General features: G+C 44.8%; 1 protein-coding gene across 2 annotated transcripts in view; it reads right to left on the reverse strand.

Annotated features, from left to right (window-relative positions):
- The window catches only part of musk (muscle, skeletal, receptor tyrosine kinase), a 63,241-nt gene that overhangs the window by 31,871 nt on the left and 11,956 nt on the right, over positions 1-19,414 (reverse strand). For both annotated transcript variants that reach the window (XR_006830573.1, XM_046290693.1), the window contains exons 2-10: positions 15,360-15,486; positions 14,686-14,837; positions 11,803-11,930; positions 11,392-11,533; positions 11,041-11,165; positions 6,524-6,683; positions 5,401-5,407; positions 3,010-3,273; positions 1,807-1,988 (exon numbers count right to left, since the gene is read on the reverse strand). Coding sequence is in view for 1 of the 2 variants with exons in the window: in XM_046290693.1 (XP_046146649.1) it covers positions 1,807-1,988; positions 3,010-3,273; positions 5,401-5,407; positions 6,524-6,683; positions 11,041-11,165; positions 11,392-11,533; positions 11,803-11,930; positions 14,686-14,837; positions 15,360-15,486 (1,287 nt within the window). In the remaining variant the exon portion in view is untranslated. The remainder of the gene's footprint in view (positions 1-1,806; positions 1,989-3,009; positions 3,274-5,400; positions 5,408-6,523; positions 6,684-11,040; positions 11,166-11,391; positions 11,534-11,802; positions 11,931-14,685; positions 14,838-15,359; positions 15,487-19,414) is intronic.

Raw genomic sequence — 19,414 nt, forward strand, 5'->3', positions numbered from 1 at the left:
GCAGTAAGTTAGGGCTATGGTACAGTTAGTTAGGGCTACAGTACAGTAAGTTAGGGCTAAGGTTAGAGGTACAGTAAGTTAGGGCTAAGGTACAGTAAGTTAGGGCTACGGTTAGAGGGACAGTAAGTTAGGGCTACGGTACAGTAAGTTAGGGCTAAGGTACAGTAAGTAAGGGCTACGGTACAGTAAGTTAGGGCTACGCTTAGCGGTACAGTAAGTTAGGGCTACAGTTAGAGATACAGTAAGTTAGGGCTATGGTACAGTAAGTTAGCGCTAAGGTACAGTAAGTTAGGGCTAAGGTTAGAGGTACAGTAAGTTAGGGCTACATTTAGATGTACTGTAAGTTAGGGCTACGGTACAGTAAGTTGGGGCTACGGTACAGTAAGTTTGTGCTAAGGTACAGTAAGTTAGGGCTAAGGTTAGAGGTACAGTAAGTTAGGGCTACGGTACAGTAAGTTAGGGCTACGGTACAGTAAGTTAGGGCTATGGTACAGTAAGTTAGTTCTACGTTACAGTAAGTCAGGGCTAAGGTACAGTAAGTTAGGGCTACAGTACAGTAAGTTAGGGCTACGGTACCGTAAGTTAGGGCTACGGTACAGTAAGTTGGGGCTACGGTACAGTAAGTTGGGCTACGGTACAGTAAGTTGGGCTACGGTACAGTAAGTTAGGGCTATGGTACAGTAAGTTAGGGCTATGGTACAGTAAGTTAGTGCTACGTTACAGTAAGTTAGGGCTAAGGTACAGTAAGTTAGGGCTACGGTTAGAGTTACAGTAAGTTAGGGCTACGGTACAGTAAGTTAGGGCTACGGTACAGTAAGTTAGGGCTAAGGTACAGTAAGTTGGGGCTACGGTTAGAGGTACAGTAAGTTAGGGCTACGGTACAGTAAGTTTGGGCTACGGTACAGTAAGTTAGGGCTAAGGTACAGTAAGTTAGGGCTATGGTTAGAGGTACAGTAAGTTAGGGCTACGGTACAGTAAGTTAGGGCTACGGTACAGTAAGTTTGGGCTACGGTACAGTAAGTTAGGGCTAAGGTACAGTAAGTTGGGGCTACGGTACAGTAAGTTAGGGCTATGGTACAGTAAGTTAGTGCTACGTTACAGTAAGTTAGGGCTAAGGTACAGTAAGTTAGGGCTAGAGTACAGTAAGTTAGGGCTACGGTTAGAGGTACAGTAAGTTAGGGCTACGGTACAGTAAGTTAGGGCTACGGTACAGTAAGTTTGGGCTACGGTACAGTAAGTTAGGGCTACGGTACAGTAAGTTAGGGCTAAGGTTAGAGGTACAGTAAGGTAGGGCTACAGTACAGTAAGTTAGGGCTAAGGTACAGTAAGTTTGGGCTACGGTACAGTAAGTTAGAGCTAAGGTTAGAGGTACAGTAAGTTAGAGGTACAGTAAGTTAGGGGTAAGGTACAGTAAGTTAGGGCTACGGTACAGTAAGTTAGGGCTACGGTACAGTAAGTTAGAGCTAAGGTTAGAGGTACAGTAAGTTAGAGGTACAGTAAGTTAGGGGTAAGGTACAGTAAGTTAGGGCTACGGTACAGTAAGTTAGGGCTAACGTTAGAGGTACAGTAAGTTAGGGGTAAGGTACAGTAAGTTAGGGCTACGGTACAGTACGTTAGGGCTACGGTACAGTAAGTTAGAGCTAAGGTTAGAGGTACAGTAAGTTAGGGCTTCAGTACAGTAAGTTAGAGCTAAGGTTAGAGGTACAGTAAGTTAGAGGTACGGTTAGGTCCATAGGGCTCTGGATAAAGTATTGCACTAAATTGATTAGGGTTCCATTTGGAACACCATGTTTCAGTATATCTTACCGACAAAGGGGATGGGTGTGCAGGCTCCTGGTGTTGTGTGTTGTGAGGGCAGAGCCATACAGTCAGGCATGGGGACAGAGAGGCCGGAGGAGCCAGAGGAGTACTGGCCTTTATGGGAGTTGCCTACCATCAGGGGCCACTCCTTACGACAGTAGAGCTCCTTCACTGCCAGACAGTGCTCCCTGGAGTAACACAGTAGAGAAACAGCAACCAATACTGTTGATGCTGTCATTGTTGGCTGTGGCCATAAGATCCCAAACCCACGTAGGCCCTGGACTGAACCATTTCTTTACCTTACCGTGCTAGAGAAACGTCATCCGATATTCACTGTAATCAAACATTGGATGACAACACACTGTATCCAACCGTGACAACGGTTGTTACAGACGATCCCAAAGCCGACAGCCATCTGTGTGCAGAATGTGGGCTATGTGCTATATACAAGGATGACTTTCCTAGATCATGAAGCAGTTACATTCGGATGCATTTCAACTGCAATGTTATTGAATGAGCGTGCTGTCTATGACACATATTTGTGTACACTTCCTGTATGGTTCCCTGCAGATTGGTTTAGGAACAGGTCCCAGGCCAGAAGGATTACCTGCAGATTGGTTTAGGAACAGGTCCCAGGCCAGAAGGATTACCTGCAGATTGGTTTAGGAACAGGTCCCAGGCCAGAAGGATTACCTGCAGATTGGTTTAGGAACAGGTCCCAGGCCAGAAGGATTACCTGCAGATTGGTTTAGGAACAGGTCCCAGGCCAGAAGGATTACCTGCAGATTGGTTTAGGAACAGGTCCCAGGCCAGAAGGATTACCTGCAGATTGGTTTAGGAACAGGTCCCAGGCCAGAAGGATTACCTGCAGATTGGTTTAGGAACAGGTCCCAGGCCAGAAGGATTACCTGCAGATTGGTTTAGGAACAGGTCCCAGTCCAGAAGGATTACCTGCAGATTGGTTTAGGAACAGGTCCCAGGCCAGAAGGATTACCTGCAGATTGGTTTAGGAACAGGTCCCAGGCCAGAAGGATTACCTGCAGATTGGTTTAGGAACAGGTCCCAGTCCAGAAGGATTACCTGCAGATTGGTTTAGGAACAGGTCCCAGGCCAGAAGGATTACCTGCAGATTGGTTTAGGAACAGGTCCCAGGCCAGAAGGATTACCTGCAGATTGGTTTAGGAACAGGTCCCAGGCCAGAAGGATTACCTGCAGATTGGTTTAGGAACAGGTCCCAGGCCAGAAGGGATGCAGTCCTGGAAGGAGAGATGACAGAGCAGGGAGTGGGCGGCAGGGCTACAGAGCATGCCCAGTCTGTCGAGATCAGCCCAGGCGCTCTGAACCATGAACTCCTGTGTGTCCTCGGGGTCGTTGAGGGAGGAGTTAAAGAAGACCAGGGCGTCGCTCCTTAACATGTCCCGACACACATTACCACGGTACGCACCACAATAACCCCCACTGCCTTTATACAGCCTGGAACAAAGAGACAGCATATTACAAACTGTATCACATCAGACCAGGGTTCGAGTACTACGTAGGGTATTTCAACAAAGACATTTGTTACTAATTCTTTTGATATTATTCATTTCAAAAGAAAAGTGGTTAAATGTTTGAAATCCTAAAATTCAATCACTCAAATACAGTCATGCATTTAAACCAGGTTTTTGAAAATAGTATTTGAAATGAGTATTATAAAAAATATTTCTATCAGTACAACGAACACCAAATACAACCTGTATCCTATACAACCTGTATCCTATACAATCTGTACCCTATACAACCTGTACCCTATACAACCTGTATCCTATACAACCTGTACCCTATACAATCTGTACCCTATACAACCTGTATCCTATACAATCTGTACCCTATACAACCTGTATCCTATACAATCTGTACCCTATACAATCTGTATCCTATACAACCTGTATCCTATACAATCTGTACCCTATACAACCTGTATCCTATACAACCTGTATCCTATACAACCTGTATCCTATACAACCTGTACCCTATACAACCTGTATCCTATACAATCTGTACCCTATACAAACTGTACCCTATACAACCTGTATCCTATACAATCTGTACCCTATACAAACTGTACCCTATACAACCTGTATCCTATACAATCTGTACCCTATACAACCTGTACCCTATACAACCTGTATCCTATACAATCTGTACCCTATACAACCTGTATCCTATACAATCTGTACCCTATACAACCTGTATCCTATACAATCTGTACCCTATACAACCTGTATCCTATACAATCTGTACCCTATACAACCTGTACCCTATACAACCTGTATCCTATACAATCTGTACCCTATACAACCTGTATCCTATACAATCTGTACCCTATACAACCTGTATCCTATACAATCTGTACCCTATACAACCTGTATCCTATACAATCTGTATCCTATACAACCTGTATCCTATACAACCTGTATTGTATCCTATACAACCTGTATCCTATACAACCTGTATCCTATACAACCTGTATCCTATACAACCTGTATTGTATCCTATACAACCTGTATCCTATACAACCTGTGTCCTATACAACCTGTATTGTATCCTATACAACCTGTATCCTATACAACCTGTATCCTATACAACCTGTAGTGTATCCTATACAACCTGTATTGTATCCTATACAACCTGTATCCTATACAACCTGTATCCTATACAACCTGTGTCCTATACAACCTGTATTGTATCCTATACAACCTGTATCCTATACAACCTGTATCCTATACAACGTGTATCCTATACAACGTGTATCCTATACAACCTGTATCCTATACAACCTGTATCCTATACAACCTGTGTCCTATACAACCTGTATTGTATCCTATACAACCTGTATCCTATACAACCTGTATCCTATACAACCTGTAGTGTATCCTATACAACCTGTATTGTATCCTATACAACCTGTATCCTATACAACCTGTATCCTATACAACCTGTGTCCTATACAACCTGTATTGTATCCTATACAACCTGTATCCTATACAACCTGTATCCTATACAACCTGTATTGTATCCTATACAACGTGTATCCTATACAACCTGTATCCTATACAATGTGTATCCTATACAACCTGTATTGTATCCTATACAACCTGTATCCTATACAACATGTATCCTATACAATGTGTATCCTATACAACCTGTATCCTATACAACGTGTATCCTATACAACCTGTATCCTATACAACCTGTATCCTATACAACCTGTGTCCTATACAACCTGTATTGTATCCTATACAACCTGTATCCTATACAACCTGTATCCTATACAACCTGTGTCCTATACAACCTGTAATGTATCCTATACAACCTGTATCCTATACAACCTGTATCCTATACAATCTGTACCCTATAAAACCTGTACCCTATTAAACCTGTACCCTATACAACTTGTACCCTATACAACCTGTATCCTATACAACCTGTATCCTATACAACCTGTATTATATCCTATACAACCTGTAATGTATCCTATACAACCTGTATCCTATACAACCTGTATTTACACAACCTGTATTTACACAACAAACACCCTATAGGAGAGGCCAGTCTTACCTCCACTCTACAGGGAAGGGACAGGATCCATTGGCCAGCAGCAGAGCAGGAGCCAGGAGAATCAAATAAACACAGGTTATTGATCTGTAAGGAGAAGAGACAGCTACCCATTGTTTTTTACTGAACAGGGAGAACATGCTGCTGTTGTGACCAGATCTTAGCAGTGAGGAGACCAGGGAGTCCTGTGTGTGTGTGTGTGTGTGTGTGTGTGTGTGTGTGTGTGTGTGTGTGTGTGTGTGTGTGTGTGTGTGTGTGTGTGTGTGTGTGTGTGTGTGTGTGTGTGTGTGTGTGTGTGTGTGTGTGTGTGTGTGTGTGTGTGTGTGTGTGTGTGTGTGTGTGTGTGTGTGTGTGTGTGTGTGTGTGTGTGTGTGTGTGTGTGTGTGTGTGTGTGTGTGTGTGTGTGTGTGTGTGTGTGTGTGTGGCAGTGGGTGTGAAAAGGGGATGGGCAACCCATTGCCAGGTGTGTGTGTGGTTACAGCCTCACATTGTTGACCCCATGCTGAGGGTCTGGTCTGAAGAGCCATAACAAGGTATTTTATTTCAAATCAAACAAATGCATTTTCTGCAACTTTTCTTCAGATTAAACTGGGTTTTCTATGGCTTGGTAACATTGTCTGGTCTATTACAAGCCTGTAAGTTGCTGAATGAGGTTAGAGTTCGGTTTGGGGTCTATGAGGTAAAACAGTGATACAATGGGGAGTGAGAGAGGAGAAACCTGAGTTGACTAGGAGACACAGCTGAATATACTCAGAGAGACCACACACACACACACACACACACACACACACACACACACACACACACACACACACACACACACACACACACACACACACACACACACACACACACACACACACACACACACACACACACACACACACACACACACACACACACACACACACACACACACACACACACACACACACACCACAGACTGAGAGCAGCTAGCAAAACAGCAGAGTTCAATTCAACACACTGAGTAAACAGCACATTGTTCTAAAACACAGGGTAGGTCGATATGTGCTGTTGCTAATGCTACCCCTTAGCACTCTGGTCTAAAGTAGTAGATAGAGAGGCTGACAGGCAATAGGGTGACATTCATGTGATGGGGGCCTACCTTGGACAGTGACTCCGGCTGAAGATTTGGCGGACTTGGCCCCAGCGCTGTGTCTGTTGGAGGCTAGACATGTGTAGCGAGCAGGTTTAGTCACCGTGATGTGTAGCACAGACAGAATCACCTCTCCTGCTAACGTCTCCTCCACAGAGCCACCCGGAACCTGATGGAATAACACAAGATAGATACACTTTAGAGGAGTGTGTGTGTGTGTGTGTGTGTGTGTGTGTGTGTGTGTGTGCGTGCGTGCGTGCGTGCGTGCGTGCGTGCGTGCGTGCGTGTGTGCGTGTGTGTGTGCGTGCGTGTCTGCGTGCGTGCGTGCGTGCGTGCGTGCGTGTGTGTGTGCGTGCGTGCGTGTGTGCGTGCGTGTGTGTGTATCAGTGGAGGCTGCTGAGAGGAGGACGGCTCATAATGTCTGGAACGGAGCACATGGAATGGCATCAAATGTTGTTGATACCTTCCCACCTATTCCCATGAGCTTGTCCTCCCCTATATTATTTTTTAGTTTATTATTTTTTTTCACCTTTATTTAACCAGGTTGGCTAGTTGAGAACACCTTTATTTAACCAGGTAGGCTAGTTGAGAACACCTTTATTTAACCAGGTTGGCTAGTTGAGAACACCTTTATTTAACCAGGTAGGCTAGTTGAGAACACCTTTATTTAACCAGGTAGGCTAGTTGAGAACATCTTTATTTAACCAGGTAGGCTAGTTGAGAACACCTTTATTTAACCAGGTAGGCTAGTTGAGAACACCTTTATTTAACCAGGTAGGCTAGTTGAGAACACCTTTATTTAACCAGGTTGGCTAGTTGAGAACACCTTTATTTAACCAGGTAGGCTAGTTGAGAACACCTTTATTTAACCAGGTAGGCTAGTTGAGAACATCTTTATTTAACCAGGTAGGCTAGTTGAGAACACCTTTATTTAACCAGGTAGGCTAGTTGAGAACACCTTTATTTAACCAGGTAGGCTAGTTGAGAACACCTTTATTTAACCAGGTAGGCTAGTTGAGAACACCTTTATTTAACCAGGTAGGCTAGTTGAGAACACCTTTATTTAACCAGGTAGGCTAGTTGAGAACACCTTTATTTAACCAGGTAGGCTAGTTGAGAACATCTTTATTTAACCAGGTAGGCTAGTTGAGAACACCTTTATTTAACCAGGTTGGCCAGTTGAGAACAAGTTCTCATTTGCAATTGCGACCTGGCCAAGATACAGCAAAGCAGTGCGACACAAACAACAGAGTTGGAATAAACGAACATACAGTCAATAATACAGTAGAAAAAGTCTATATACAGTGTGTGCAAATGTAGTAAGATTAGGGAGATAAGGCAATAAACAGGCCACAGAGGCGAAATAATTACAATTTATCATTAACACTGGAGTGATAGATGTGCAGATGATGATGTGCAAGTAGAGATAATGGGGTGCAGAAGAGCAAAACATAAATAACAATATGGGGATGAGGGAGTTGGATGGGCTGTGTACAGATGGGCTATGTACAGGTGCAATGATCGGTAAGCTGCTCTGACAGCTGGTGCTTAAAGTTAGTGAGGGAGATATAAGACTCCAGCTTCAGTGATTTTTGCAATTAGTTCCAGTCATTGGCAGCTGAGAACTGGAAGAAAAGACGACCAAAGAGGTGTTGGCTTTGAGGGTGACCAGTGAGATATACCTGCTGGAGCGCCTACTACGGGTGGGTGTTGCTATGGTGACCAGTGAAATATACCTGCTGGAGCGCCTGCTACGGGTGGGTGTTGCTATGGTGACCAGTGAGCTGAGACAAGTTGGGGCTTTACCTAGCAAAGACTTATAGATGACCTTGAGCCAGTGGGTTTGGCAGCGAGTATGAAGCGAGGGCAAGCCAACGAGAGCATACAGGTTGCAGTGGTGGGTAGTATATGGGAAATTGATGACTAAACAGATGGCACTGTGATAGACTACATCCAATTTGTTGAGTAGAATGTTGGAGGCTATTTTGTAAATGACATCGCCGAAGTCATGGAACAGTTGGATAGTCAGTTTTACGAGGGTATGTTTGGCAGCATGAGTGAAGGATGCTTTGTTTCCAAATAGGAAGCTGATTCTAGATTTAATTTTGGATTGGAGATGCTTAATGTGATTCTGGAAGGTGAGTTTACAGTCTAACCAGACACCTAGGTATTTGTAGATATATGTAGAAGTCAGAACCGTGCAGAGTAGTGATGCTAGTTGGGCGGGCGGGTGCGGGCAGCAATCAATTGAAGAGCATGGATTTAGTTTTAATAGCCAATAAAAGTAGTTGGAGGCCACGGAAGGAGAGTTGTATGGCATTGAAGCTCGTTTGGAGGTTAATTAACACAGTGTCCAAAGAGGGGCCAGAAGTATACAGAATGATGTCATCTGCGTAGAGGTGGATCAGAGACTCACCAGCAGCAAGAGCGACATCATTGATGTATACAGAGAAAATAGTCAGCCTGAGAATTGAATTCTATTTGAGAAGTAGTTTGTGAACAAGGTGTCACAAACCTCCTGTGTTGTGTGAGTGTGATGTTTCCTAGGGTATGGATAAAACAATGTTTCTGCTTCCTAGGGTATGGATAAAACAATGTTTCTGCTTTCTATGGTATGGATAAAACAATGTTTCTGCTTCCTAGGGTATGGATAAAACAATGTTTCTGCTTCCTAGGGTATGGATAAAACAATGTTTCTGCTTTCCAGGGTATGGATAAAACAATGTTTCTGCTTCCTAGGGTATGGATAAAACAATGTTTCTGTTTCCTAGGGTATGGATAAAACAATATTTCTGCTTTCCAGGGTATGGATAAAACAATGTTTCTGCTTCCTAGGGTATGGATAAAACAATGTTTCTGTTTCCTAGGGTATGGATAAAACAATGTTTCTGCTTTCCAGGGTATGGATAAAACAATGTTTCTGCTTCCTAGGGTATGGATAAAACAATGTTTCTGTTTCCTAGGGTATGGATAAAACAATATTTCTGCTTTCCAGGGTATGGATAAAACAATGTTTCTGCTTCCTAGGGTATGGATAAAACAATGTTTCTGTTTCCTAGGGTATGGATAAAACAATGTTTCTGCTTTCCAGGGTATGGATAAAACAATGTTTCTGCTTCCTAGGGTATGGATAAAAAAATGTTTCTGTTTCCCAGGGTATGGAAAAAAATGCAGTACCCTCTCTGTGATATCAATCAGTTAAAGTGCTGAGTTCAAATGTCTATATTTGACGCTTCGCAGCTGCTTTTAGACCTCCAGGTTCATCTACAGGAAATTAAAGACTGTTTATAGCAGCCAAAAAATCCCTCCTAGAGTCATTTACAGCTACATCACTCTAACTAAATACTTTCCAGACCGAGCCAAAGACTTAGCCAAAGACCTAGCCAAAGACCTAGCCTAGGACCTAGCCAAGGACCTAGCCAAAGACCTAGTCAAAGACCTAGCCAAGGACCTAGCCAAAAACCTAGCAAAAGACCAAGCCAAAGACCTAGCCAAAGACCAAGCCAAAGCCCTAGCCAAAGACTTAGCCAAAGACCAAGCCAAAGACCTAGCCAAAGACCAAGCCAAAGACCTAGCCAAAGACCAAGCCAAAGACCAAGCCAAAGACCTAGCCAAAGACCAAGCCAAAGCCCAAGCCAAAGACCTAGCCAAAGACCTAGCCAAAGACCAAGCCAAAGACCTAGCCAAAGACCAAGCCAAAGACCTAGCCAAAGACCAAGCCAAAGACCAAGCCAAAGACCTAGCCAAAGACCTAGCCAAAGACCAAGCCAAAGACCTAGCCAAAGACCAAGCCAAAGACCAAGCCATTGCTCTTATCATTCCCAATTAACATTGTTCTGTCAATACTTTAATGCTGACTGGGGATATCTGACAAATCGACAGTATCTCCGGTGCTCCAAAGAGACATACAATTGGTATGCACAAGTTAATCTGACTCTGGGGATGTAGATAAAGGACCTCATTGCCAAAATCCCGCAGTATCCCTCGGTGTGGACGGGCCTTTATGATGTCAAAAAGAACACTTTAAAATGAACAATGCTTTGGAGTAACAGAGAGGACTGATCATTTATGGGACTAAGGTGCTGTTTGACATTTACACTGAGCTCTACCGAGTAGCCCAGCTTTGAGGTGGCCAAGGCTGTGCCTGATCAGATCTGGGCCCGTATTCCTAAAGCGTCTCAGAGTAGGAGTGCTGATCTAGGATAAGTTTTTCCTTTAGATCCCAAAAAAGTCTATGGACAGGAGGGACCTGATCCTAGATCAGCACTCTTTCTCTGAGACGCTTTAGGAACACAAGCCAGATCTCTTAGACTTTGGGCTGGCTGAGGCTGTGCCTGCTCATATCCCCCAAAACCCTATGCTTTTATGGATCCACAACACACCGGGAAGAGGAAGAAGAGGAAGCATATGAGAAGTGGAAAGAGCAGTATGTCCGGAGAGCAGTAATCACGCTATTCCCGTTCTCCAACATTTGAGAGCAGTACTCATGGTATTCCCGTTCTCCAACCACAGAGAGCAGTACTCACGGTATTCCCGTTCTCCAACCATGTGATGGCGGGGATAGGGTTTCCAGTGGCGTTACACTCCAGAGAGACCTCACTACCGAAGGTCACTCTCTTATCCTTAGGGACCCTGAGGATCCGGGCTGGGGCTGGAGGAAACATCAAAACATAACAGTTAGAAACATCATGAGTTATATGTTGAATTAACCTGCTTTAACATTAGCCTGCTATTAAGTATTTCAGAGTCCTCTGTTGTGGGTCCACCAGCCTTACTAGGACTTACCCTGTACTTCTATGGTGACTGGTTTGGAGAAGACTCTAGGATTTACCCTGTACTTCTATGGTGACTGGTTTGAAGAAGGCTCTAGGACTTACCCTGTACTTCTATGGTGACTGGTTTGGAGAAGGCGATCCCGAAGCTGTTCTTGGCCACACACCGGTACTGCCCTGCGTCTTCCTTCTTGATGTTATGGATCTTCAGAGTGCCATAATCCAGAATCGTGATCCGATCACTCACCTGTTGGGAGTATTGATTCTGAAAGTGAGTTGAGTGTCTAAGAATAATGCTGTTATCATTATTCAGTTGATGGCTTTTGTTTGTGTGGACCACTTGATTCCTGTATCAATTCAATGGGTGACGTAGTCTAGAACCTCAACGTGGTCTGTCACAATTGTCAATATGTGAAATTCCTGCAGAGTATTCTACAGTCGATGTTTGAGTAGTGTACTCATATAGTATACCGTCCTCACAACAAACCGTCAGTGCTGATTGACAATAAGAGGTACCGTCATAAGAGCATCATCTTTGATCCAGGAGATGTCTGGTTTGGGGTTTCCTAGCGTCACACAGGGCAACACGGCCTTGGACTCAATCAGTAGCGTCATGTTGGTGGGGTGTCTTTTTATCTGAGGCTCTGGAAGTAGAACATAGTTGCTGATTAAATCAATGTGGTATCATTGCAGACTATCCTTCTCCCTAATACTGTCTGAATGAGAACAATCTGAAGCAATGAAGGCATCTTTAGTTCACTGGCGTAACATCAACAAGCTTGACACTATGTAGAGTTCACACCAGTGTTATCGACAAAGGACAATAAGATTCTTGCCTACCAAAGTGATCAGTTGACATATCTGAGACTTCCTGGTTTAGACTTCAGAGATCCTGTACAGGCTATTCTGAGACATCTAGAATAATCTCTTCTAGAACACTGTATGGAACAAAGAAACAGTTGGGTTTCAAATGACACCCTATTCCCTATTTAGAGGACTACTTTTAAGAGTCTAAGCAGAAACATGTGGGCACTAAAGTTCTTCCATGTTTTAGAACTGGTACCGGGTACCTTCAAACGTGTATACATGAGAGTCTCATCTTTCCACACAGTGGTCACATTAGTTTTGTAGGCCAAACCATTCGGACGCTACAGACGTTTCGTGAGAAGACCGATTGTTTGGGATGTCTCATGGTCTGATAAACACCGCTCAAGCTCTGACACCTTCCACCACAGATGAGGAAGGTCGCCATTGGAAGATCTGGGGGATTGAGACGCAGCCCATGCAAAAAAACGTATCTCTAATTTAGATGTATTCTCATGGGTAATTTTTGATAAAAGCTCATTAGATTTCCACAGAGGCACAAACATCAACTACAAGTGGTTAGGTATTAACCAGAGTACTACTTTTGACCCTATGTGCCCTGGTAAAACATAGTGTACATTTCAGGCAATAGAGTGCCATTGGGGGCACAGCCCTGAACACGGTACGGATCCCTTAGAACACGGAGCATAACCCCACATATCTCTCGGATTTAGAGGGGTTGGGTTAAATGCCGTAGACACATTTCAGTTGAATGCCTTCAGTTGTACAACTGACTAGATATCCCCATTTCCCTTTCCAACTGACTAGGTATCCCCCTTTCTAACTGACTAGGTATCCCCCTTTCCCTTTCCAACTGACTAGGTATCCCCCTTTCCCCTGTACAACTGACTAGATATCCCCCCTTTCCCTTTCCAACTGACGAGTTATCCCCCTTTCCAAATGACTAGATATCCCCCTTTCCTCTTTCCAACTGACTAGGTATCCCCCTTTCCCTTTACAACTGACTAGATATCCCCCTTTCCCTTTACAACTGACTAGATATCCCCCTTTACAACTGACTAGATATTCCCCTTTACAACTGACTAGATATCCCCCTTTCCCTTTATAACTGATTGGATATCCCCCTTTCCTTTTACAACTGACTAGGTATCCCCTTTCACTTTACAACTGACTAGATATCCCCCTTTCCCTTTACAACTGACTAGGTATCCCCCTTTCCCTGTACAACTGACTAGATATCCCCCTTTCCCTGTACAACTGACTAGGTATCCCCCTTTCCAACTGACTAGATATCCCCCTTTCCAACTGACTAGATATCCCCCTTTCCAACTGACTAGATACCCCCTTTCCCTTTACAACTGACTAGATACCCCCTTTCCCTTTCCAACTGACTAGATATCCCCCTTTACAACTGACTAGATATCCCCCTTTCCCTTTACAACTGACTAGATATCCCCCTTTCCCTTTACAACTGACTAGATACCCCCTTTCCCTTTCCAACTGACTAGATATCCCCCTTTCCCTTTACAACTGACTAGATACCCCCTTTCCAACTGACTAGATATCCCCCTTTCCCTTTACAACTGACTAGATATCCCCCTTTCCAACTGACTAGATATCCCCCTTTCCCCTTTCCCTTTACACCTGACTAGGTATCCCCCTTTCCAACTGACTAGATATCCCCCTTTCCCTTTACAACTGACTAGATATCCCCCTTTCCCTTTTCAACTGACTAGATATCCCCCTTTCCCTTTACAACTGACTAGGTATCCCCCTTTCCCTTTTCCCTTTACAACTGGCTAGGTATTCCCCTTTCCCTTTACAACTGACTAGATATCCCCCTTTCCCCTTTCCCTTTACAACTGACTAGATATCCCCCTTTCCCTTTCCCTTTACAACTGACTAGGTATCCCCCTTTCCCTTTACAACTGACTAGGTATCCCCCTTTCCCTTTACAACTGACTAGGTATCCCCCTTTCCCTTTACAACTGACTAGATATCCCCCTTTCCCCTTTCCCTTTACAACTGACTAGGTATCCCCCTTTCCCTTTACAACTGACTAGGTATTCCCCTTTCCCTTTACAACTGACTAGGTATTCCCCTTTACAACTGACTAGATATCCCCCTTTCCCCTTTCCCTGTACAACTGACTAGGTATCCCCTTCCCCCTTTCCCTGTACAACTGACTAGGTATCCCCCTTTCCCTGTACAACTGACTAGATATCCCCCTTTCCCTGTACAACTGACTAGGTATCCCCCTTCCCCCTTTCCCTGTACAACTGACTAGGTATCCCCCTTTCCCTGTACAACTGACTAGGTATCCCCTTTCCCTGTACAACTGACTAGGTATCCCCCTTTCCCTTTACAACTGACTAGATATCCCCCTTTCCCTTTACAAATGACTAGGTATCCCCCTTCCCTGTACAACTGACTAAGTATCCCCCTTTACAACTGACTAGATATCCCCCTTTCCCTTTACAACTGACTAGATATCCCCCTTTCCCTTTACAAATGACTAGGTATTCCCCTTCCCTGTACAACTGACTAGGTATCCCCCTTTCCCCTTTCCCATACTCATTTTAAGCTGCAGGGCTCCACAGCTCTTGGCCGGCTCTCCGATGCCGTTGTTAGCAACACAGCAGTACTCCCCGTTATCCGACTCTTTGACGTTGGGGATCAATAGCATCTGGCCATTCTCCCTGATCGTGTAGCGGGAGTCATAGTATCTGAATGAAACAGGAAACAGAATCATAGTATCTGGATAAAACAGGAAACAGAATCATAGTATCTGGATGAAACAGGAAACAGAATCATAGTATCTGGATGAAACAGGAAACAGAATCATAGTATCTGGATGAAACAGGATACAGAATCATAGTATCTGGATGAAACAGGAAATAGAATTATAGTATCTGGATGAAGCAGGATACACAATCTTAGTATCTGGATGAAACAGGAAACAGAACCATAGTATCTGGATGAAACAGGATACAGAATCTTAGTATCTGGATGAAACAGGAAACAGAACCATAGTATCTGGAGAGCATTAGGGAAAGAATATACATGAATCATAGTCATAGTATTTGGATAAAACAGACACATAAAGCTGTGACCTGAATGAATGAAACTTCATAAAACTCACCAAAAGCCTCTGTAACGACCGATCATACAATTTAAAGTGTGTTTAAATTACTCAAATGTACCAGACAAGGTTGTTTAATGTTTACAATTTTGTTAAATGCTCTCACGGGACTGGTTGGTTGTTCCGTGTCCACGTGACATCAGCTGATGGTCGGGAGTCAACTTCACAGATGAACGTGGCGTTGTGATCCAACAGGATGTCCAAGGTCTCCAGCAGGGTTGTGATGCGAGGAGCTGGGGACGGAACACATGACATAAGGTGACATTACATGACATGACATTACTGTGTCTCCAGCAGGGTTGTGATACGAGGAGCTGGGGACGGAACACATGACATAAGGTGACATTACATGACATGACATTACTGTGTCTCCAGCAGGGTTGTGATGCGAGGAGCTGGGGACGGAACACATGACATAAGGTGACATTACATGACATGACATTACTGTGTCTCCAGACCAGTATCCCTTCTTTCTTTTCTCTCCAAAACTCTTGAACGTGCCATCCTTGGCCAGCTCTCCCGCTATCTCTCTCTGAATGACCTTCTTGATCCAAATCAGTCCGGTTTCAAGACTAGTCATTCAACTGAGACTGCTCTCCTCTGTATCACGGAGGCGCACCGCACTGCTAAAGCTAACTCTCTCTCCTCTGCTCTCATCCTTCTAGATCTATCAGCTGCCTTCGATACTGTGAACCATCAGATCCTCCTCTCCACCCTCTCCGAGTTGGGCATCTCCGGCGCGGCCCACGCTTGGATTGCGTCCTACCTGACAGGTCGCTCCTACCAGGTGGCATGGCGAGAATCTGTCTCCTCACCACGCGCTCTCACCACTGGTGTCCCCCAGGGCTCTGTTCTAGGCCCTCTCCTATTCTCGCTATACACCAAGTCACTTGGCTCTGTCATAACCTCACATGGTCTCTCCTATCATTGCTATGCAGACGACACACAACTAATCTTCTCCTTTCCCCCTTCTGATGACCAGGTGGCGAATCGCATCTCTGCATGTCTGGCAGACATATCAGTGTGGATGACGGATCACCACCTCAAGCTGAACCTCGGCAAGACGGAGCTGCTCTTCCTCCCGGGGAAGGACTGCCCGTTCCATGATCTCGCCATCACGGTTGACAACTCCATTGTGTCCTCCTCCCAGAGCGCTAAGAACCTTGGCGTGATCCTGGACAACACCCTGTCGTTCTCAACCAACATCAAGGCGGTGGCCCGTTCCTGTAGGTTCATGCTCTACAACATCCGCAGAGTACGACCCTGCCTCACACAGGAAGCAGCGCAGGTCCTAATCCAGGCACTTCAAATCAAATCAAATCAAATCAAATTTATTTATATAGCCCTTCGTACATCAGCTGATATCTCAAAGTGCTGTACAGAAACCCAGCCTAAAACCCCAAACAGCAAACAATGCAGGTGTAAAAGCACTTGTCATCTCCCGTCTGGATTACTGCAACTCGCTGTTGGCTGGGCTCCCTGCCTGTGCCATTAAACCCCTTCAACTCATCCAGAACGCCGCAGCCCGTCTGGTGTTCAACCTTCCCAAGTTCTCTCACGTCACCCCGCTCCTCCGTTCTCTCCACTGGCTTCCAGTTGAAGCTCGCATCCGCTACAAGACCATGGTGCTTGCCTACGGAGCTGTGAGGGGAACGGCACCTCAGTACCTTCAGGCTCTGATCAGGCCCTACACCCAAACAAGGGCACTGCGTTCATCCACCTCTGGCCTGCTCGCCTCCCTACCACTGAGGAAGTACAGCTCCCGCTCAGCCCAGTCAAAACTGTTCGCTGCTCTGGCCCCCCAATGGTGGAACAAACTCCCTCACGACGCCAGGACAGCGGAGTCAATCACCACCTTCCGGAGACACCTGAAACCCCACCTCTTTAAGGAATACCTAGGATAGGATAAGTAATCCCTCTCACCCCCCCCCTTTAAAAAGTTTTAGATGCACTATTGTAAAGTGACTGTTCCACTGGATGTCATAACGTAAATGCACCAATTTGTAAGTCGCTCTGGATAAGAGTGTCTGCTAAATGACTTAAATGTAATGTAAATGTAAGGTGACATTACATGACATGACATTACTGTGTCTCCAGCAGGGTTGTGATGCGAGGAGCTGGGGATGGAACACATGACATAAGGTGACATTACATGACATGACATTACTGTGTCTCCAGCAGGGTTGTGATACGAGGAGCTGGGGACAGAGCACATGACATAAGGTGACATTACATGACATGACATTACTGTGTCTCCAGCAGGGTTGTGATACGAGGAGCTGGGGACGGAACACATGACATAAGGTGACATTACATGACATGACATTACTGTGTCTCCAGCAGGGTTGTGATGCGAGGAGCTGGGGACGGAACACATGACATAAGGTGACATTACATGACATGACATTACTGTGTCTCCAGCAGGGTGGTTCAATTCCATTTCATTTGTATATCACTTCTACTGTTTAGGAGTCTTGGGCAGAAGAGCCTACAATGACTGCAATGATGGCAGCTACATATCTCCTCTGTACCCTACTCTCTCCACCATCTCCTCTGTACCCTCTGTATGGCCATGCTTTCCACCTGGCTACCCAAACAACAGCTCTTCACCCCCTGCAGCAACTTGCCCCCCCCCAGTCTTTTCTCTGTATATATCAATGATTTTGCTCTTGCTGCTGGTGATTCTCTGATCCACCTCTACGCAGATGACACATTCTGTATACACCTGGCCCTTCTTTGCAGACTGTGTTAACTAACCTCTAAACGAGCTTCAATGCCATACAACACTCTTTCCGTGGCCTCCAACTGGTTTTAAATGCAAGTAAAACTAAATGCATGCTCTTCAACCAATTGTTGCCTGCACCCGCCCGCCGACTAGCATCACTACACTGGACGGTTCTGACTTAGAAGAATGTGGACAACTACAAATACCTAGGTGTCTGGTTAGACTATAAACTCACCTTCCAGAATCACATTAAGCATCTCCAATCCAAAATTAAATCTAGAATCGGCTACCTATTTGGAAACAAAGCATCCTTCACTCATGCTGCCAAACATACCCTCGTAAAACGGACTATCCTACCAATCCTTGACTTAGCGATGTCATTTACAAAATAGCCTCCAACACTCTACTCAGCAAACTGGATGTAGTCTATCACAGTGCCATCCGTTTTGTCACCAAAGCCCCATATACTACCCACCACTGACTGCGACCTGTATGTTCTCGTTGGCTGGCCCTCACTACATATTCGTCGCCAAACCCATTGGCTCCAGGTCATCTATAAGTCTTTGCTAGGTAAAACCCCGCCTTATCTCAGCTCACTGGTCACCATAGCAGCACCCACTCATAGCATGCGCTCCAGCAGGTATACTTCACTGTTCATCCCCAAAGCCAACACCTCCTTTGGCCGCCTTTCCTTCCAGATCTCTGCTGCCAATGACTGGAACGAATTCCAAAAATCACTGAAGTTTGACACTTATATTTCCCTCTCTAACTAAGCATCAGCTATCAGAGCAGCTTACCGATCACTGTACCTGTACACAGCCCATCTGTAAATAGCTCACACAACTACGTCATCCCCATATTGCTATTTATCCTCTTGCTCTTTTGCACCCCAGTATCTCTACTTGCACATCATCACTCCAGTGTTAATGATAAATTGTAATTATTTCGCCTCTATTGCCTATTTATTGCCTTACCTCCCTACTCTTCTACATTTGCACACACTGTACATAGAGTTTGCTATTGTGTTATGTATGTTTGTTTATGTGTAACTCTGTGTTGTTGTTTTTCTCGCAGTGCTTTGTTTGATCTTGGCAAGGTCGCAGTTGTAAATGACAACTTGTTCTCAACTGGCCTCCCTGGTTAAATAAAGGTGAAATTAAAAAGGCACCTAAAGACTCTCACCCGATGTATAAGAAACAAGGTCCTCTGGTCTGATGAAACCAATATTTAACTTTTTGGCCTGATTGCCAAGCGTCACGTCTGGAGGAAACTTCGCACCATCCCCATGGTGAAGCATGGTGGTAGCATCATTCTGTGGGGATGTTTTTCAGAGGAGGGACTGGGAGACTAATCAGGATCGAGGGAAAGATGAACGAAGCAAAGTAAGATCCTTGATGAAAACCTGCTCTAGAGCGCTCAAGACCTCAGACTGGGGC

The sequence above is a fragment of the Oncorhynchus gorbuscha genome, linkage group LG11, assembly GCF_021184085.1.
Source record: "Oncorhynchus gorbuscha isolate QuinsamMale2020 ecotype Even-year linkage group LG11, OgorEven_v1.0, whole genome shotgun sequence".
Lineage (NCBI taxonomy): Eukaryota > Metazoa > Chordata > Actinopteri > Salmoniformes > Salmonidae > Oncorhynchus > Oncorhynchus gorbuscha.